Below are 17,806 nucleotides of genomic sequence, written 5' to 3' on the forward strand. Positions count from 1 at the left end.
AGAATATGATCCGTGGACTGAGCCAGAACCGTGAGGCAGCTGCAAAAAAGAGACCTAAGAAAGAATGCAGAGAAGAGTAACAAAGATGATTAGGGGACTGGAGATTAAAAATATAGAGAACGTTTGCAGGAACTGGGTATGTCTAGTTTAATGAAAAGAAGGACTAGGGGAGACATGAGTCCTTCCGGAGAAGGGTGGTATAAAAATTCAATAAATACTAAATACTAAATAATAGCAGTGTTCCGATATCTGAAGGGCTGCCACAAAGAAGAAGGAGTCAAGCTATTCCTCAAAGCACCTGAGGGCAGGACAAAAAACAATGGGTAGAAATTAATCAAGGAGAGAAGCAATTTAGGCCTAAGGAGAACTTTCCTGACAACTAGAACAATTAATTAGTGGAACAACTTGCCACCAGAAGCTGTGAATGTTCCAACACTGAGGTTTTTAAGAAGAGATTGGACAACCATTTGTCTGAAATAGTGTAGGGTTTTCTGCCTGAGCAGGGGGTTGGACTAGAAGACCTCCAAGGTCCCTTCCAACTCTGTTGTTCTATTCTATATGCAGTTCTATATGCAGCTATATCAACCAGAATAATGTCAAGATCAGAAGAAAGCACTTCTTTAGTCTGTTTTGCTCAGATTCCAGCTAAAACACTGCAGAAAAGTTGCATTAGTAAAACATGAGCTCAACTCAAGAAAACAAGAAAGCATGAGAAAGATGGCCCTACCTTGACTCTCTTGGGAATAAGTGGGAAGGGAAAGAAACACTGTCAGACTTTCACAATTCTGTTATTGTACTCTATGTGGATAAAGTAGAATTCACGTATTTCTTGTAGAACTACCTTAAAGAAAAGACACGAGAATTGATTTCTAAAGGTAAAGTTACCCAGCAATGGGACAGACTGCCTCAGGAGATGCTGGATTCTTTAATAGTGAGTTGCTGTACTAGGCAAGGGACTGAACCAGGGGTGAAATCCAGAAGGTTCTGGAGGTTCTGGTGAACCAGTAGCAGAAATTTTGAGTAGTTCGGAGAACTGGCAAATGACACCTCTGGCTGGCCCCAGAGTGGGTTGGGAACGAAGATTTTGCAATATCCGTCCCCCAGGACTGGGGAGGGAATGAGGATTTTGCAGTAACCTTCCCTTGCCACACCCACCAAAACATGCCCACCAAGCAACACCATGCCCACCAAGCCATGCCCACAGAACCGGTAGGGGAAAAAAATTGGATTTCATCACCGGGCTGAACTAGACCATCGCCAAATATTATGAATGCAAATTTTATTATTAAAAATAAATGTACTTCCAGAACTATGCCATCAAATAATCTTGATTCAAACACAGCCAATGATACTCATCCACAAAGAAACAAGTGTATGTGATTAAATAGATGGAACACTTTACGGTGCATTCAGAGATGCACTGCAGCGCTAACAGTTGCTCTCAAATTAAGCACAAGTAAAGGATCGTTCACCAACACTCCACTGATTAATTCTGAGATTCAAATTAAGCAGAGAACAGATAATGCGTATTAGATAAAACTATTCCTGAGGGGTAATTGCATTAGTTCTAGGCATTATTGTTCCCAATAACCTTTGCATAAACAGCTACAGAAAGAAACTAAACACATTTGGGGAAAATGAATCCCTCTCTCCCATCTTCTAAAAGCTATTTTAGAAAAAGATTTCACTTTAAAAATCTGAAACCATTCAACTCCCAACCCAAATAGATGTACCTCCTATTTAACATGACCACTTTCTCATTATTCGAAGACAAAAGACTGCATTTTCCTTTCTTTCTCTAAAAGCAATAACATTCCCAATCAACACAGAGAATGCTTCTGCCAGCCTCATCAGCAACTAATATCTCCCTATTTGGTAATAAGAAACCAATTCCAATAATATGATACGATAAAAGAAGTATTCATCATATGCAATATTCGTGTTTTGAAATAAGCCAGGTGGTTACCTTTACCAAACTGTGTTAGTCAAGCAATGTAAATAACAGTTTAAAATAACAGTACCAATAGTTAAAACATATTGTTTTTTTACAATATCGGTTTGGATTAAAGTCAGTAGTTTCAACTTTTCTATTAACCATCATGTATTACTGCTTATCTGCAACAAAAATAGTAAAGGGGCCTGCTTAAATGCCGTGATCAAGATGCATCACTGACCATCTGAATAAATACATAATCTCAATGTAACCTAAATTTGGGACTCCTGAACAAATTGGGATGTAGGGCTTTAAAATGGAACTACACAAACTTGTAAAGAGACTTTCAACCAGTCTTAGGATGCTTAAGAATTAGAGAGCAGAAATTCAACAAATCAGGTGGACATCAAGAAGAAAGCTGGGGAGGAGAGATTTGACTAAAATTCCTATTATTCCTCCAGAAAGCTTAAAATTATCAACAAGATAACCAGCAGAATCATAAGAAACAATCTGCTACTAAAACCAAATCCGTGTGTCAGAGTGTCAAATGAAGCTGTCTCACAAACAACATCCAAAAATATTTTGTTCTCTCACACATTCACTCTCTTTCTCTTTGTAAAAGTCAGGCCTTACTAAGAGATGAAATGAACCCAGCTGCTTTCAAAGGGGTAAGTCTGAATGGACAGCCAGCTGAGAAAAGGCCTAAGTTCCTCTACTGGTTCATCCTGCTTGAGATGGATAGCTCCATCTAAAATATGAATGATGCAAGAGAACAGAGCCCAGACAGTAACTGTGGCTACTTCACAGAACTTTATTCCAAGGACCCTCATTGGTTTAGAAGACAGCCAGAATATAAATGGTAACAATGCTAATTCCAGAGAAGTCACGAGTCGAGGATGGAACATTAGAGGAAACAACTATCCTTTTCTACCAACTACCTAGATGACAGTTCCTCTGTGGTCACTTTTGAGTACCTATACTATGTGATAAGAATTTAGGAAGAGAAATACCTCATTACTTTCCTATAGTTTCTATTCCATGATGGCTATATGAAAGAAAGGTATATCTTCCTTCTGTATGAAATAGTAGAACCCAGTTTATGCTAATATGGATTTTACTTTGTGGTATAAATTAGAGATGCAAACTTAAATATATAGTGAGGCAAACAAATGATGCTTAGAATTTTTCTTCAAGCAAAGTTTAATATTTGCATTATAATTTTATGTAGATTTGATTTAAACACAATCCTATCAATGTGGGTGACCTTAATTGCTTCCAAAATGTCCCTTGGAGCACCCTAGGGAAGTTTTAGGATATAAACCAACCTATTCTAATGTTGGGTTCCACACGTTACATAGCTTATGAGACAGTTTTTCAAGAAACTCTTGCTTGGATATAAAATCATGGATCTCTCAACCCATTATTTTTCATTTCTTGACTGACTGTGCATTAAACATTTCACTCTGGTTAAGGGTTATCCTCTATCTTGTCTAAATAGTAAGATCACTAATATCATGTCACCCCTAGCCATTCTTTTCATTAAAGTAGACATACCGAATTCCAGCATTTGCATCAAGGACCTTTTCCTTCATAAATAATTTCAGTGTTTGGGAGTCTTGACTGTTTTTTCTTCTTTTCTGATTCTCAGTTTGAGCTTGCCTGTATGTATTGCCTGAGATATCTAGAAAAAAGCTAGCGGACCAACTTATGGGAGCAACTTGTGATTTTACTTGTTGGCTTCCTGATTGATTTTACTTATGGGAAGCCAGCATGAAAGATCGGAAACAGGGATCACAAAACCAGAGGAATCTGCAAATAACGTAAATTCAAGCCAGTGACTAAATTGTGACATCACCAAATACTGCTCATTTAGCCGTGTCATTCACCTCAAACAGTCATAGCCTGAAGGCTACCAATATAGTACACATTCTTTGAATATGCTAATTATAAGTTTAGTAACCAGTAAGTAGTAAAATATTGTATGCAATTTTTTGTATATGCAATGGATAAACAATATTGTTTGATTAAATTAGTACACAGCAATCTCTTACAATCTCCTGTAATACATCCGGAAATTCAGCTCATTGTGAAAAGTCACATCAAAAATATATTTTCTTTCCATTCTCCTGGATTCCCAGGGGTCTACTAAGACTCAATCCCTGAAGCTAATATTCGTTGGCAAAGTATTCTCAAATCACTACAGGTGAAACTAACAAGCAGGTCATAGGTTGAGAAAAACAGAGAAAAATACAACTCAAAATGCAAAATACTCTATTGACTTTTGAAAAACAGGACAAAGATTAATTGGCATACATTTCTCATATCATAATTAACAATTTATTTACAGACACTGAAAAAAGATTAAAATAATTATCCCGAAACAGCAATGCAATGACAAATTACTGTTTTTTATATTGCAGTTGATCTCTTACACATTAAAATAATCAACATGCTTTAAGCAGAAGATTCATCTGTTCCATTTTAGACTGAATTCTTTAAAATATTGATTCTGAACTGCCATATGGGAAACCCACAAAGCCAAAATGATAGCAATGCAGAAAGTGGGCTGACTAGCTCTAGAATATTTTAATAGGTAACACACTTTCAGTTGGACTAGCACTCCATGCATTTTAAGTATGATTAAAAAAAAACACTGACTATACTTCATTGGTATTTTAAAAAGGAAATATGGAATATCTTTCATTGTCAGTTTAACAGATCACTTTCATTTAGCTCAGGCATAATGAAAGTCAAGGGTAGGCTTCAAAACTTTTAGCAAGTAGTTCTCTGCCCAGTTGGCGTGGCCATGGCAGGCGTGGCCTAGTCAGCTTCCTGCACCATGGCGGGGGGGGGAAGCATTTTTGCCTTCCCCATGCTCCAGAGGTTGGCCCATTTTTCGCCCTGCCCAAGCCTCCGCACATGCCTTGTATTTATCTGCATCCAAAACGGGCCACCTGGGGACTCGTGGGAGGGTGGGATGGACGGGGCCAGTCAGGAGTGGGATTTGGAGGTTCTCCAAACTGCACAGAATCTTAGCTAGAGGTTCTCCCAAACCCCCAGCAGCCCATCCCTGCCTAAATCCATACAATCCTAGGCTATCAAATTTGACTCATTATCATTATCCTTTTATATGAATGCAGTCAGAGTTCAGTGGTAGATTGAACAGTCTGAATTCATGGCTTGTATATAATTCTCAAGTCCCCTTGTATCGATCTTTTTCTGATTCCTGGAAAACGGACAACAAAACTGTCTCCCTTTTCTAAGATGGAGCATGCATGAGAATCCCTGTTCAGCGTAAACCTAATATAAACATTTCTCGTTTAAAAAAAAAACCCAGGCTGTAAAACAGATGATGGGAGATTTGTGGAATAAGACATGTAAAGTTCTGTTAATGTAGTTTTACAATAAAGTAGAATTAAATCATCAATTAAATCATCTGGTCATGTTTCCCATCAGGTCAACTGAGAAGGCGGAAACATCTACATATATTTTGAGTTGGGTATGTTCACTGCCTTGAGTTATTTGTAAAAATAATAAAGACAGGATATGAACAATGAAACAAATTCTGCTCCACTTAACTTGAGCGTCTTGACTATGGCAAGGTACTCCTTCTCAGGTATTTTCTAATTTAATTCATATTCAAAACTGGTATGTGATTGATATTCTCTAATTAATTGAATGTCAAGACCAGATCCCAATCACTGGGTCTAAAAATCTACTGTACTAGGTTCCCTATAACACAGAGAATAAGAAAATAGAAGTTTGATGTCAAGGTATCTTTCCTTTGTAATTGAGTGGGTGCCATCTTAGTGCAAGACATAAAACTATTTGATACTTATGTAGGTTGGTGACTTGAGACTTTGGATAATTATTTGCTATTCTCAAATGCTTCAGAAAAAAACAACACTGTAGAACTTACAATGCTCAGTCTTCTAAAACAAATGAATCAATGTAAAATTTTCTAAAAGTTCATAACTTGACTCAGTCTTCCATCCTTCTGAGGTTGGTAAAATGAGGAACCAGATTGTTGGGAGCAATATACTTGCTCTGTAATATATTCCACTTACAAGTGCTGTAAAACACTATGAAGTGGTATATAAATCAAAGTGCTATTGCTAACTTACATTTGGCATAAATGAGTTTTAAAAAAGTGTTGTCTTTTAGTGATGTTACAGATATTGTCCAGAATTTGCTAATATACTGTATTCCTTTCATTATACTATGCTCTGCAATGACCTCATTATGAAAATTCAAACGGTAAAATGCTACTTCATGAATATTAAAAATATACTTTTATTTTTTGTTGAAAGTAAACTTCTAAAGCATTTCAGTTTCATCCCAAATTCCATTTGATGTCCCCTTCAGCATATACTGCAAATGCTTGAAAGATAGTGTAAGGGGAGAAAAAGCAAACACTAAGTTTTTGTGTGATTTTCCCAGCGTTCTTACTGCTAGTAGTTCAGCTTTGCTTTCTTTTGCTGGCAGCCTCATGACAGCAACACTCACCATTAACAGCATAAGAGAGACTACAACAGTGGTTAAAAAAAAAAACTATAAGAAACTGAAGGATCTGACAACTAGAAACAGAAAACCTAAATGGGGAATCATGTAGAACCAAACAGGGAGGGGAATGGAATCCACATGTGACATACTATGAAACAAGTTCAGCATACTGATTTCTATTTGATATGCAGAATAGATTTAAAGAGAAGGGGGAAACATCTCACCAGTATGTTTTCTCTAACAGATACTTATTGGCATACAAAAGTATCATGTAGGCATTCAAAGAGATATTTATACACCCCCAACACTCACATTATAGACATAAATTATTTAGAGCAGTGACTCTTAACATGTGTCTGGGGATCCATGCGATTCCCGAGACCCATTCAAGTTCCACAAAATCAAATAAATAAATATTTTACATTTTTATCAGTTTTAAGTAAATATCGATAGATATAATCCACTTAAACCAAAGCTCTTTAGATCCTCAATCATTTTTAAGAATATACAGTGAAAATGACCTGAGATCAAAATGAACCACTGATCAGAACCACTGATTTAGAGAACAAGATTACTAGCATAGGACATCCTTGAAATACACATCACAGGATGTAGAGGAAGCCCAGCTCTTAATACATGCAGGGTTTTAAGTGCATCAGGGCATAACTACCAAGTCTGCAATAAAGACTATAAAATGTAAGTCTTAGTTTGGCCAGATATACCAGACAAATTAGAGCATTTGGTTTTATTATTCACCTATTAGTGGTAGTGGTGCAGTGGTTAGAATGCAGTATTGCAGGCTAAATCTACAATATAGCCAGGTGATCAATCCTGACCGACTGAAGGTTAACTCAGTCTTCCATTCTTCCGAAATGGGTAAAATGAGGAGCCACATTATTATTATTATTATTATTTATTAGATTTTTATACCGCCCTTTTCCCGAAGGACTCAGGGCGGTTCACAGCCATAATAAAAAATAGAACAATATACAATTAAAACAACAATTAAAAAACTTATTATACATGGGCTGAGATATAAAACAATATCCTATTAAAAAAAAAATTATTATTTTTTTTATTATTTACATTTATATCCCGCCCTTCTCCGAAGACTCAGGGCGGCTTACAGTGTGTAAGGCAATAGTCTCATTCTATTTGTATACTTACAAAGTCAACTTATTGCCCCCCCCAACAATCTGGGTCCTCATTTTACCTACCTTATAAAGGATGGAAAGCTGAGTCAACCTGGGCCTGGTGGGGCTTGAACCTGCAGTAATTGCAGGCTGCTGTGCTTTAATAACAGGCTTCTTACAGCCTGAGCCACCACGGCCCATTAAATTAAATTAAATTAAATTAAATTAAATTAAATTAAACTCTCTAAAAATATAAAATTATAAAATTTAAAAATCATGAAGCCAGTCCCGCACGGATGAATAAATAGGTCTTGAGCTCATGGCGGAAGGTCCGAAGGTCAGACAGTTGGCGTAATCCAGGGGGAAGTACGTTCCAGAGGGTAGGAGCCCCCACAGAGAAGGACCTTCCCCTGGGGGCCGCCAGCCGACATTGCTTGGCGGACGGCACCCTGAGAAGCCCCTGTCTGTGTGAGCATACGGGACGGTGGGAGGTATTCGGTAGCAGAAGGCGGTCCCGTAAGTACCCTGGCACTAATTTAAATAATAAATAATAAATAATAAATAAGCCATGGAGCGCTTTAAAGGTAGTGACCAACACCTTGAAGTGCACCCGGAAGACCACAGGTAGCCAGTGCAGTCTGCGCAGGAGTGGATAGAGTGATTATCACCCGCGCAGCCGCATTCTGAACTAACTGCAGCCTCCGGGTGCTCTTCAAGGGGAGCCCCATGTAGAGAGCATTGCAATAATCCAGGCGGGAGGTAACAAGAGCGTGAGTGACCATGCATAGGGCATCCCGGTCAAGGAAGGGGCGCAACTGGCGAATCAGGCGAACCTGATGAAAAGCTCTCCTGGAGACGGCCGTCAAATGATCTTCAAACGACAGCCGTTCATCCAGGAGAACGCCCAAGTTGCGCACCCTTTCCACTGGGGCCAATAACTCGCCCCCAACAGTCAGCTGCAACTGCAGCTGCCTGTACCGGGGTGCCGGCATCCACAGCCACTCCGTCTTGGAGGAATTGAGCTTGAGCCTGTTTCTCCCCATCCAGACCTGTACGGCTTCCAGGCACCGGGACAGCACTTTGATAGCTTCATTGGGGTGGCCTGGGGTGGAAAAGTACAGCTGCGTGTAGTCAGCGTACAGTTGGTACCTCACCCCAAAACCACTGATGATCTCACCCAGCGGCTTCATGTAGATGTTGAACAGGAGAGGCGAGAGAATCGACCCCTGCGGCACCCCACAAGTGAGGCGCCTCGCAGTCAATCTCCACCCCCCTGTCAACACCGTCTGCGACCGGTCAGAGAGATAGGAGGAGAACCACCGATAGACGGTGCCTCCCACTCCCAAACCCTCCAACCGGTGCAGCAAGATACCATGGTCGATGGTATCAAAAGCTGCTGAGAGGTCTAATAGGACCAGGGCAGAGGAACAACCCCTGTCCCTGGCCCTCCAGAGATCATCCACCAACGCGACCAAAGCTGTCTCCGTGCTATATCCGGGTCGGAAGCCAGACTGGAACGGGTTTAGAAAGACAGCTTCATCCAGGTATTGGGGTAGTTGACGCGCCACCACACTCTCAACAACCTTCGCAACAAAGCGAAGGTTGGAGACCGGATGATAATTTCCCAAAACAGCTGGGTCCAGGGAAGGCTTCTTGAGGAGGGGTCTCACCACCGCCTCTTTCAAGGCGGCAGGGAAAACCCCTTCCAACAGAGAAGCATTGATAATCCCCCGGAGCCAGCCTCATGTCACTTCCTGTGTGGCCAGCACCAACCAGGAGGGGCATGGGTCCAGTAAACATGTGGTGGCATGCAACCTCCCCAACAATCTGTCCATGTCCTCGAAAGCCACAGGGTCAAACTCATCCCAAATAATCTCGACAAGACGAGTCTCCGCCCTCTCACCTGGATCATCCCAATTTTGATCCAGACCATCCCGAAGCTGAACGATTTTATTGTATAGATAACCACTAAACTCCTCGGCCCGTCCCTGTAAGGGGTCATCCCGCACCTCCTGATGAAAGAGAGAGCGGGTTACCCGAAACAGGGCGGCCAGGCGGTTATCTGCCGACGCAATGAGGGAGGAAGCGTAGGAATGCTTCGCTTCCCTCAGTGCCACTAGGTAAGTCTTAGAGTAAGACTTAACTAGTGTCCGGTCAGCTTCGGAACGGCTGGATCTCCAAGCACTCTCTAGGCGTCTTCTCTGGCGTTTCATCTCCCTCAGCTCCTCAGAGAACCAAGGGGCTGGTTGAGATCTACGCCGGGTAAGAGGCCGCAAAGGCACGACCCGGTCTAAAGCCCCAGCCGTGGCCTGTTCCCAGGCCGCAACTAGTTCTTCAGCCATGCCGTGGGCCAGATCCTCAGGAAATGGCCCAAGCTCCATCAGGAACCTCTCCGGGTCCATCAGGCACCTGGGACGGAACCATCGTATTGGTTCCCTCTCCCTGCAGTGGTGGGTAGCGGTCCGAAAGTCCAAGCGAAGGAGATAATGATCTGACCATGACAAAGGCTCTGTTACTAAATCTCCTAACTCCAGATCATTTAACCACTGACCAGAGATATAAATCAGGTCCAGCGTGCCTCCCCCCATGTGCGTAGGGCCATCAACTACTTGGATCAGGTCCAAGGCCGTCATGGAGGCCTGGAACTCCCGAGCTGCCGTTGAGGACAAGCCGGTCGATGGCAAGTTGAAATCCCCCATGACCATAAGTCTGGGGGTCTCAACCGCCACCCCGGCCAGTACCTCCAACAGCTCGGGCAGGGCTGTAGTCACGCAGCAAGGAGCCAGGTACGTGATCAACAAGCCCATCTGACCCCTATGGCCCCACCTCACAAAGAGGGATTCACAACCGGCTATCTGAGGCATAGTGGACTCCCTCAGCTGTAGACTTTCCCTAATAACAACCGCCACCCCCCCATCCCTACCTTGGGCCCTCGGTTGATGGAATGCTCGGAAACCCGGAGGGCACAGCTCAACAAGGGGAACATCCCCTTCTGTGCCCAATCAGGTCTCCGTAATGCCCATAAGGTCCGCGGACTCCCCCTGAATAAGATCACAAATCAGGGGGGCTTTGTTAACCACGGACCGCGCATTGCATAACATCAACTGGAGGCCCAGGCTTTGAGGATCCTGGCTGCCCGGGGAATGGGTGAAGTCTGAGGGGCCGGAGCACGCGATCGCTTTTAAACAGTGAGCACCCAACATTGTTGGGTGATTCTGTAAACCGCTTAGAGAAGGCTGTAAAGCACTATGAAGTGGTATATAAATCTAAGTGCTATTGCTATTACAATTATTTATCAGAATTAAACTCACTGATTTAATAAGAAAATTGTCTATGTGATTATATTTCGATAGTTCTTTCTTTAATCTTCCCTGAAGAGTCCCTACCTACCAAGGAGCCACTACATTCTGAAATATATGCTTAGTGTCTTTGCTTTAGATTTACTTAAAAAGATTATCACTGTGCTAGTGATGTTCCACAAGCGGCAATATTTTGAAAGAGCTGTGTCAACTTGAAACCCTCTAGAGGTAATGTTACCAGTTAATATGAGATTTTAAAACAAAATGAACAGAGCTCTGTTTAAAATTCAAAATTCATATAATTGATATTTATTACAGACCATTTGGATCTATGAACATTATAATTCTTATTGAAATGTTTAAAAAAAGCAAAACCAATATCATTAACTCCCCTGCTTTAACTTGCTCATATAACTTATTAACAAGTAGTCAATATGTTAATGAAAATCACCCACAGCTTCGAAATAAATATAATGATTCTTCTTAAATAGTTGGGAGTATACTTTGAACAAGTGTGTTGGGACCCGACTACTGAGGATGAAGACATTGTAGTTCAGTTTCAAGATATTTTTTTTACACTTGTAGAAAGTTGATCTACAAATGAACTCCAGGAACTAGAAGTATCATTTTTATCTACATCTAAATTATTTATCTAAATAATGTGTTTGGATATGCACATTTGAAACAAGGTCACAAGTTCTAATTCCTAAAATATAGCAGAATGTATGTGTATTACCGTAAATGTAGCATGTAACATAGAATTAAATTTCAGACAGGAGAGAGCCACCTGAACAAAACTATCTTTAAAGCTTCCTTTGATAGAGTACACCAACATTATAATTCAAAAATCATTGCAACCCTCCTTGACATTTCAAAGACAAAACTCTTACCGTTTCCTTTGAAATTTGTGACTGGCTTTGTTCAGTATTCTAAAAGAAGTGGGAAAAAATGAAATAAGAACAAGGCTGGATAAGGCATTTGCTTCAAAGGACAAGTAAGCACCCTGATAACCAAAATCATTCATAGCTATTAATACTAATAAGAAATCTTTCACCAACCAATGATACTAATCAATTCTAGTTAAAAGCTAGTTTAAAAATTCCAAAATTACTGATTAAACAGTCATGTGGGCCCACCACAAAAAGCTGTTTTTAAAAGACAGAAATAAGAACGTTGTAGTATTTCTTACATCCTCTTCCCTTAGGCCAGATAAGGAACAATAGTTGAAAATCCTACACTTAACTCATACATACAGTCTACTATCTACTAATATATAGATATAAAGTGATTTTAATGCATGCAGATAGACATAAGAGACAACTATTACGTAATACAGATAGTCCACCACTTACCACAAGAACTGAGCCCAAAATTTCTGTTTTTAAGCAAGACAGTTGTTATGTGAATTTTGTTCCATTTTATTACCTTTCTTGCCACTTAAGTGAATCACTGCAGTTGTTAAGTTAGTAACACATTTGTTAAGTGAGTGTAGCTGTCTTTGTAGGTCAGAAGGTAGAAAAGGTGATTACATGACCCCAGAATATTGCAACCGTTATAAATACTTGTCGATTGTCAAGCATCTTTGATCATGTGACTTGGGGATGCTGCAACAGTCATAATGGTGAAAAATGTCATTTTTATCAGTGCTGTTATAACGTTGAATGATCACTAAATGAATGGTTGTAAGTTGAGCACTATTTGTACAGTCTTATCAAACAAATCTCCAATCTAAGCCCAACAACCTCAGTATCAAGTGTCCTCCTCAAAATTGAAACTTCTGAACAGTATGTCTTTTTAATCTATATTTTGGCTGGATGCATATAACATGCCCATTCCAAACATTGGATTAGCAAAGCATAATAGTTGGAATGGTTCACTGAATACAATGAAACTCCCCAATCCTTTTTAGGACTAGCCTAACAACTTTTTACTTTTCTTTACTTTTCTTGACCATCAATTGTGTTGTAAATGTTGTACCTTGATGAACGTATCTTTTCTTTTATGTACACTGAGAGCATATGCACCAAGACAAATTCCTTGTGTGTCCAATCACACTTGGCCAATAAAAATTCTATTCTATTCTATTCTATTAAAGAAAATTAAGAGGCCAACACTCTTCATTCTACGTATGAAGAGAGAATCACTTGGCACAAAGCTGATAATTTTTATAAGTGCAGAAAGAAGTACATCAACTTGCAGTGGGATAAAAGAAGAAATTAGATTAAATTTCATAGTGCTTGTCGTCACATTGTGGGCTGTCATCACATTTTTTAAACACTGTTTACTTTTTTCCAGCAGATCTCATGCATTTCTATGGTGTTCTTGCATTTTTGAATACAAAATGGCTAAGTAATGCCCAACTTTTCATTGAGTACTCAAGTTTCCAGTAGTCTACAACCTCTCTGCCTTCCATTTGTTCCCAAGAAAAATCCTTCTTTTCGTCCAATATTGCTTTTTTTCAGACTGGTAAGCAAGGGATCTGGGAAGACTTTAGCATATTATAAAGATGCATAAAATAAAGGAATACCAAGAGTGATATTTTCTGTTGTTTCCAGAATTGAACTCAGCTCAAAGTAAACCCATCAAAAGAAATTCAAAACTACCCTAAGAATAAGATTAAAAAACAGATGCTTCTTTTACTAGTGAAAGAACCTGAGGGAAAACTGCAAGGTATCTTACATTCCAACATTAATCTAACCCTGAGAAAAAAATAATACTGCAGTCCAAGACAGAGTATCTTCATTTAGAATACAAACATTGGAAACCATTAATGCTTACTTTTCAGTATAGCGAAGCATTATGATCCCCAAATTCTTCTGTGATTTGGCATTTTTGTCCAAGCAGCACAATAATTCAGACAGAGTCCTCATGTGCAAAGTTTGTGTATTAGGCACATCAGAAATGGTAAGACATCATTTTTCCAAATGATGCATTATAAAAAACACAGACTAAAATACAAAATTGGTTGTATCTCCTTGAAAAGGGAGGAAAATGAAGAAAGAAGGAAATTTTCATCTAGAAACACAGGGTAATGACAACAGATGAAGAAAGATATTCCTCTCTAGTGCAACAGTTGAAAAGCTAATTAGCCTATTTGAAATTTTATGTATCCCACAACTTGGATAGGATAGGATAGGATAGGATAGGATAGGATAGAATAGAATAGAATTTTTTATTGGCCAAGTGTGGTTGGACACACAAGGAATTTGTCTTAGTGCATACGCTCTCAGTGTACATAAAAAGACAAGATACGTTCACCAAGAATCATAAGGTACAAAACTTAATGATAGTCATAGGGTACAAATAAGCAATCAGGAAACAATATCAATATAAATCGTAAGAATACAAGCAACAAAGTTACAGGCATACAGTCATAAGTGGAAGTAGAAGAGAATGATGAGAAGATTAATAGTAGTGCAGATTTAGTAAATAGTTTGACAGTGTTGAGGGAATTATTTATTTAGCAGAGTGATAGCGTTCGGGAAAAAACTGTTCTTGTGTCTAATTGTTCTGATGTGCTTTGCTCTATAGTGTCATTTTGAGGTAGGAGTTGAAACAGTTTATGTCCAGGATGTGAGAGGTCTGTTAAATATTTCCACAGCCCTCTTTTTGACTCGTGCAGGTCCTCAATGGAAGGCAGGATGGTAAGAATTTTTTTTTTTCTACAGTTCTAATTATCCTCTGAAGTCTGTGTCTGTCTTGTTGGGTCGCAGAACCAAACCAGACAGTTATAGAGGTGCAGATGACAGACTCAATAATTCCTCTGTAGAACTGTATCAGCAGCTCCTTTCTGAGTTGGCGTCATAGAATTTATATATTATAGTTATATCCTGAGACCAGCTGTTGTTGATATATAAGCATAAGCCTTCTCCCTTCTTCTTACCAGATGTTTCTGCAGTTATTTTACCAATGTCACCAACAATCACTGCAAGGGTTTATTTTCCTATAGATCTTTAATAGAATGACTGTGGAATCTCAGCACGCAAGTTGATAAAATAAAGCAAGAGAAAGCTAAAAATTTGGTAAAAAGGTAAAGGTAAAGGTTCCCCTCGCACATATGTGCTAGTCGTTCCCGACTCTAGGGGGTGGTGCTCATCCCCGTTTCAAAGCCGAAAAGCCAGAGTTGTCAGAATACGTCTCCGTGGTCATGTGGCTGGCATGACTCAATGCTAAAGGCACACGGAACACTGTTACCTTCCCACCAAAGGTGGTCCCTATTTTTCTACTTGCATTTTTTACATGCTTTCAAACTGCTAGATTGACAGAAGCTGGGACAAGTCATGGGAGCTCACCCCGTTACATGGCACTAGGGATTCAAACAGCTGAACTGCCGACCTTTCGATCGACAAGCTCAGCATCTTACCGACCAAGCCACCGCGTCCCCACGGAGAAGTAAGAAGTAAGGAAATGAAGGGAAGAGTGGAAGAAATAAAAAGTATTTGAGTGAGGGTGTTTCACAACACAAAAAAACACACTATTCCCCTGTTTCTAACTTTCCAATAATTAAAGCAGCTATGTATTTTGCAAGATTCACACTTCAGCTTTAGAAATTGCTATTGGCTGAAGTGAAATGTAAATGTGGCTTGCAAAAGATGCAACTCTCGGAAAGGTGCTTTTCCAAAAGGAAGTTGGGCTTTCTTGGTTCCCCCCCACCCCCCGTGAATACATTTTTCTTCTCATTCAAGAAACTTCTTCAGTTCTGAGATATTCTGGCATCTCTGTTAAGGCCAAACTGTTATTAAGCTATCCCTCTCACCTCCCCCCCCCCACACCTCAACCTTATCGCTTCATTTGCTGTGTTCCTGCCATATTTTTACCAGCTCACCATCCCATAATAGTTAATTTCATCTTGGTATGCTGTACATGATGTGGTCCTAATGCCAATGGTTCTAAGTAAAGAACATTCAGGAGATGTATGTATGCGTATATATGTATCCATTGGATACCAAGCTTAACAGCATGGAAAGAATATTTTCTCTCTCTCTCTCTCCCTCCCTCCCTCCCTCCAACTCAGTCTGGGTTCCTGGAGACCACTTGAATAGACTGTTTTGTCAGCCTTTTGAGAAATTGTTTCTCTTCTTCTTAGGATTAATAGAAAATGACTGACTTAAAGTCATTCAACTAAATGACATTCAGTCATTAATGCTAAAGCAGGACATGTGATGGATTGTAGTAAGGAGGTGGATTCCCAGGAGGAAAGGGGTACATTCCAGAGGAATAAGAGGCAACTCAATCTGGATGTTATATGTGAGAAAAAGTGGATGAAGATAGCACCTCCCCAATAATTTGCAAAGTACAACGTAGATGCAGATAGTAGACTCAGTCTTGCAAAATTTTGACTCTACATGTGAAAACAATAAAGCACTCAGCTTGGAGAGTCACCAAATATCATTCCTTGTATTGGACCTGATAGGACTACAGCTCATGATCTCTAGTTTCTAGCTAAGTTCCTTAACCTCTGCACCAATATGCTTCTCTTTTATATTGTGCATTCACACCTCAATACATTTATATTATTTATTTTGAAGCTCCTCTCAATCAAGCTTCAGTCCTACAACCAAGACTATCAGCTCTATTCTGAAATGGGAACTTTTAATTAATTTCTGCTTACAATCAAGGGAGAATAACCTTTCAAAACCTCGGATGCTGACAATTACAAGAAACGAGGTCAAGAAGTACTTATTCATCATCAACATCATTATCAGTAGTAGCACATCATACAGTAACTCTTTCCATCTTGAATATTAACCCATCCTCTGCTACTTTCATATGGTCTCCTCCAAAATATTGGCCCCTGGTTCTCTGCCTTAATGATTTTTTCCAACAACCAGTTCACCAAACTGCTCAGGAAGTTAACAACTGGTTCTCCCGAAGTGGTGAGAACTGGCTGAATCCTCACTCTGGAACCCAAATCAGTGGGGCTGAACACTGGCAAAACGAGCATAGTGAAGAAAACTTAAACCCTTAGTCTTGGATCTCTGGCTATGCTTAATTCAATTGAATTAAGCATAGCCAGAGATTATGCTTAATTCAATTTTTAATATTGTCAAAACATATCCACACTTTCGGTCATCAATTCTGGAGAAGAATAGAACCAAAATAGTCACACCTTTTGCCTATTCTGTCAATATTACAAGTAGGCTGAACTACACAGACTCAAGATAAAATTCCACAGAGCAGTTATGAGGGTTCAGCATTACATCAAATTTTCCTCTGCATTTACCTTGTTCCATATTGCACTTCAATTAAGTGCTGGTGCTTAGAATTATCCTTGTATCTGAAACAGGGTGGATTTTATTTAAATCAAGTCAATTTAAATCATGATTTAAATAACTAGTAATAAGGCTTGATTTAAATCAACTCGATCTAAAACATAATTTTTTAAAGAGCAATTGTCATCTCTGTCCTGCAGCGGCTCTTCCTCTAACCTGCTGTTGATTCACTGACAGTCCCAATATTGCACAATATACAGCCTCATGCCATATAACTAAGCTCTATTTCATGCTGAATAAACTGAATTATTAATGTATCTTAAATAGAAAACTATCTTTAGATTTTTACTCCAAAGCATTTTATTAAAGTAAATTTGATTTAAAAAAAAAACATTGATTTTTATCCACCAAGATCTGAAAGACTATCCCAACCTGGTTTTTCCCAGATAGTGGACTTCAGTTCCTACAGTGGCCAAATGAGTGGGAGAAGAGTTCCAATGTAATGCAACTGAAAAGCATCAGATTATCATTATTAAATCAATGGCCAAATTTAGTAACTTCCACGTCTTAATCAACCAGATCCTTCTTACTTTTTGTGGCAACTTCAAATTATTAGGTAAGTATCCCTACTGTTACTCATCTAGCTGGTCAATGGCAAGCCCTAAAAACAGTGATTTCCCAGTAATTTATTCATTTATTTACTCTGGATTCCATGCCATTCCATTA

The 17,806-nt window shown here is 39.5% G+C and overlaps 1 protein-coding gene across 12 annotated transcripts in view; it reads right to left on the bottom strand.

Annotated features, from left to right (window-relative positions):
• Window positions 1–17,806, bottom strand: part of PARD3 (par-3 family cell polarity regulator) — a 734,935-nt gene that overhangs the window by 247,750 nt on the left and 469,379 nt on the right. For all 12 annotated transcript variants that reach the window (XM_058181713.1, XM_058181712.1, XM_058181707.1 and 9 more), the window contains one exon: window positions 11,759–11,797. In XM_058181713.1, the coding sequence (XP_058037696.1) occupies window positions 11,759–11,797 (39 nt within the window). The remainder of the gene's footprint in view (window positions 1–11,758; window positions 11,798–17,806) is intronic.

Source organism: Ahaetulla prasina, chromosome 4 (assembly GCF_028640845.1).
Source record: "Ahaetulla prasina isolate Xishuangbanna chromosome 4, ASM2864084v1, whole genome shotgun sequence".
In the NCBI taxonomy this organism is placed as follows: Eukaryota; Metazoa; Chordata; class Lepidosauria; order Squamata; family Colubridae; genus Ahaetulla; species Ahaetulla prasina.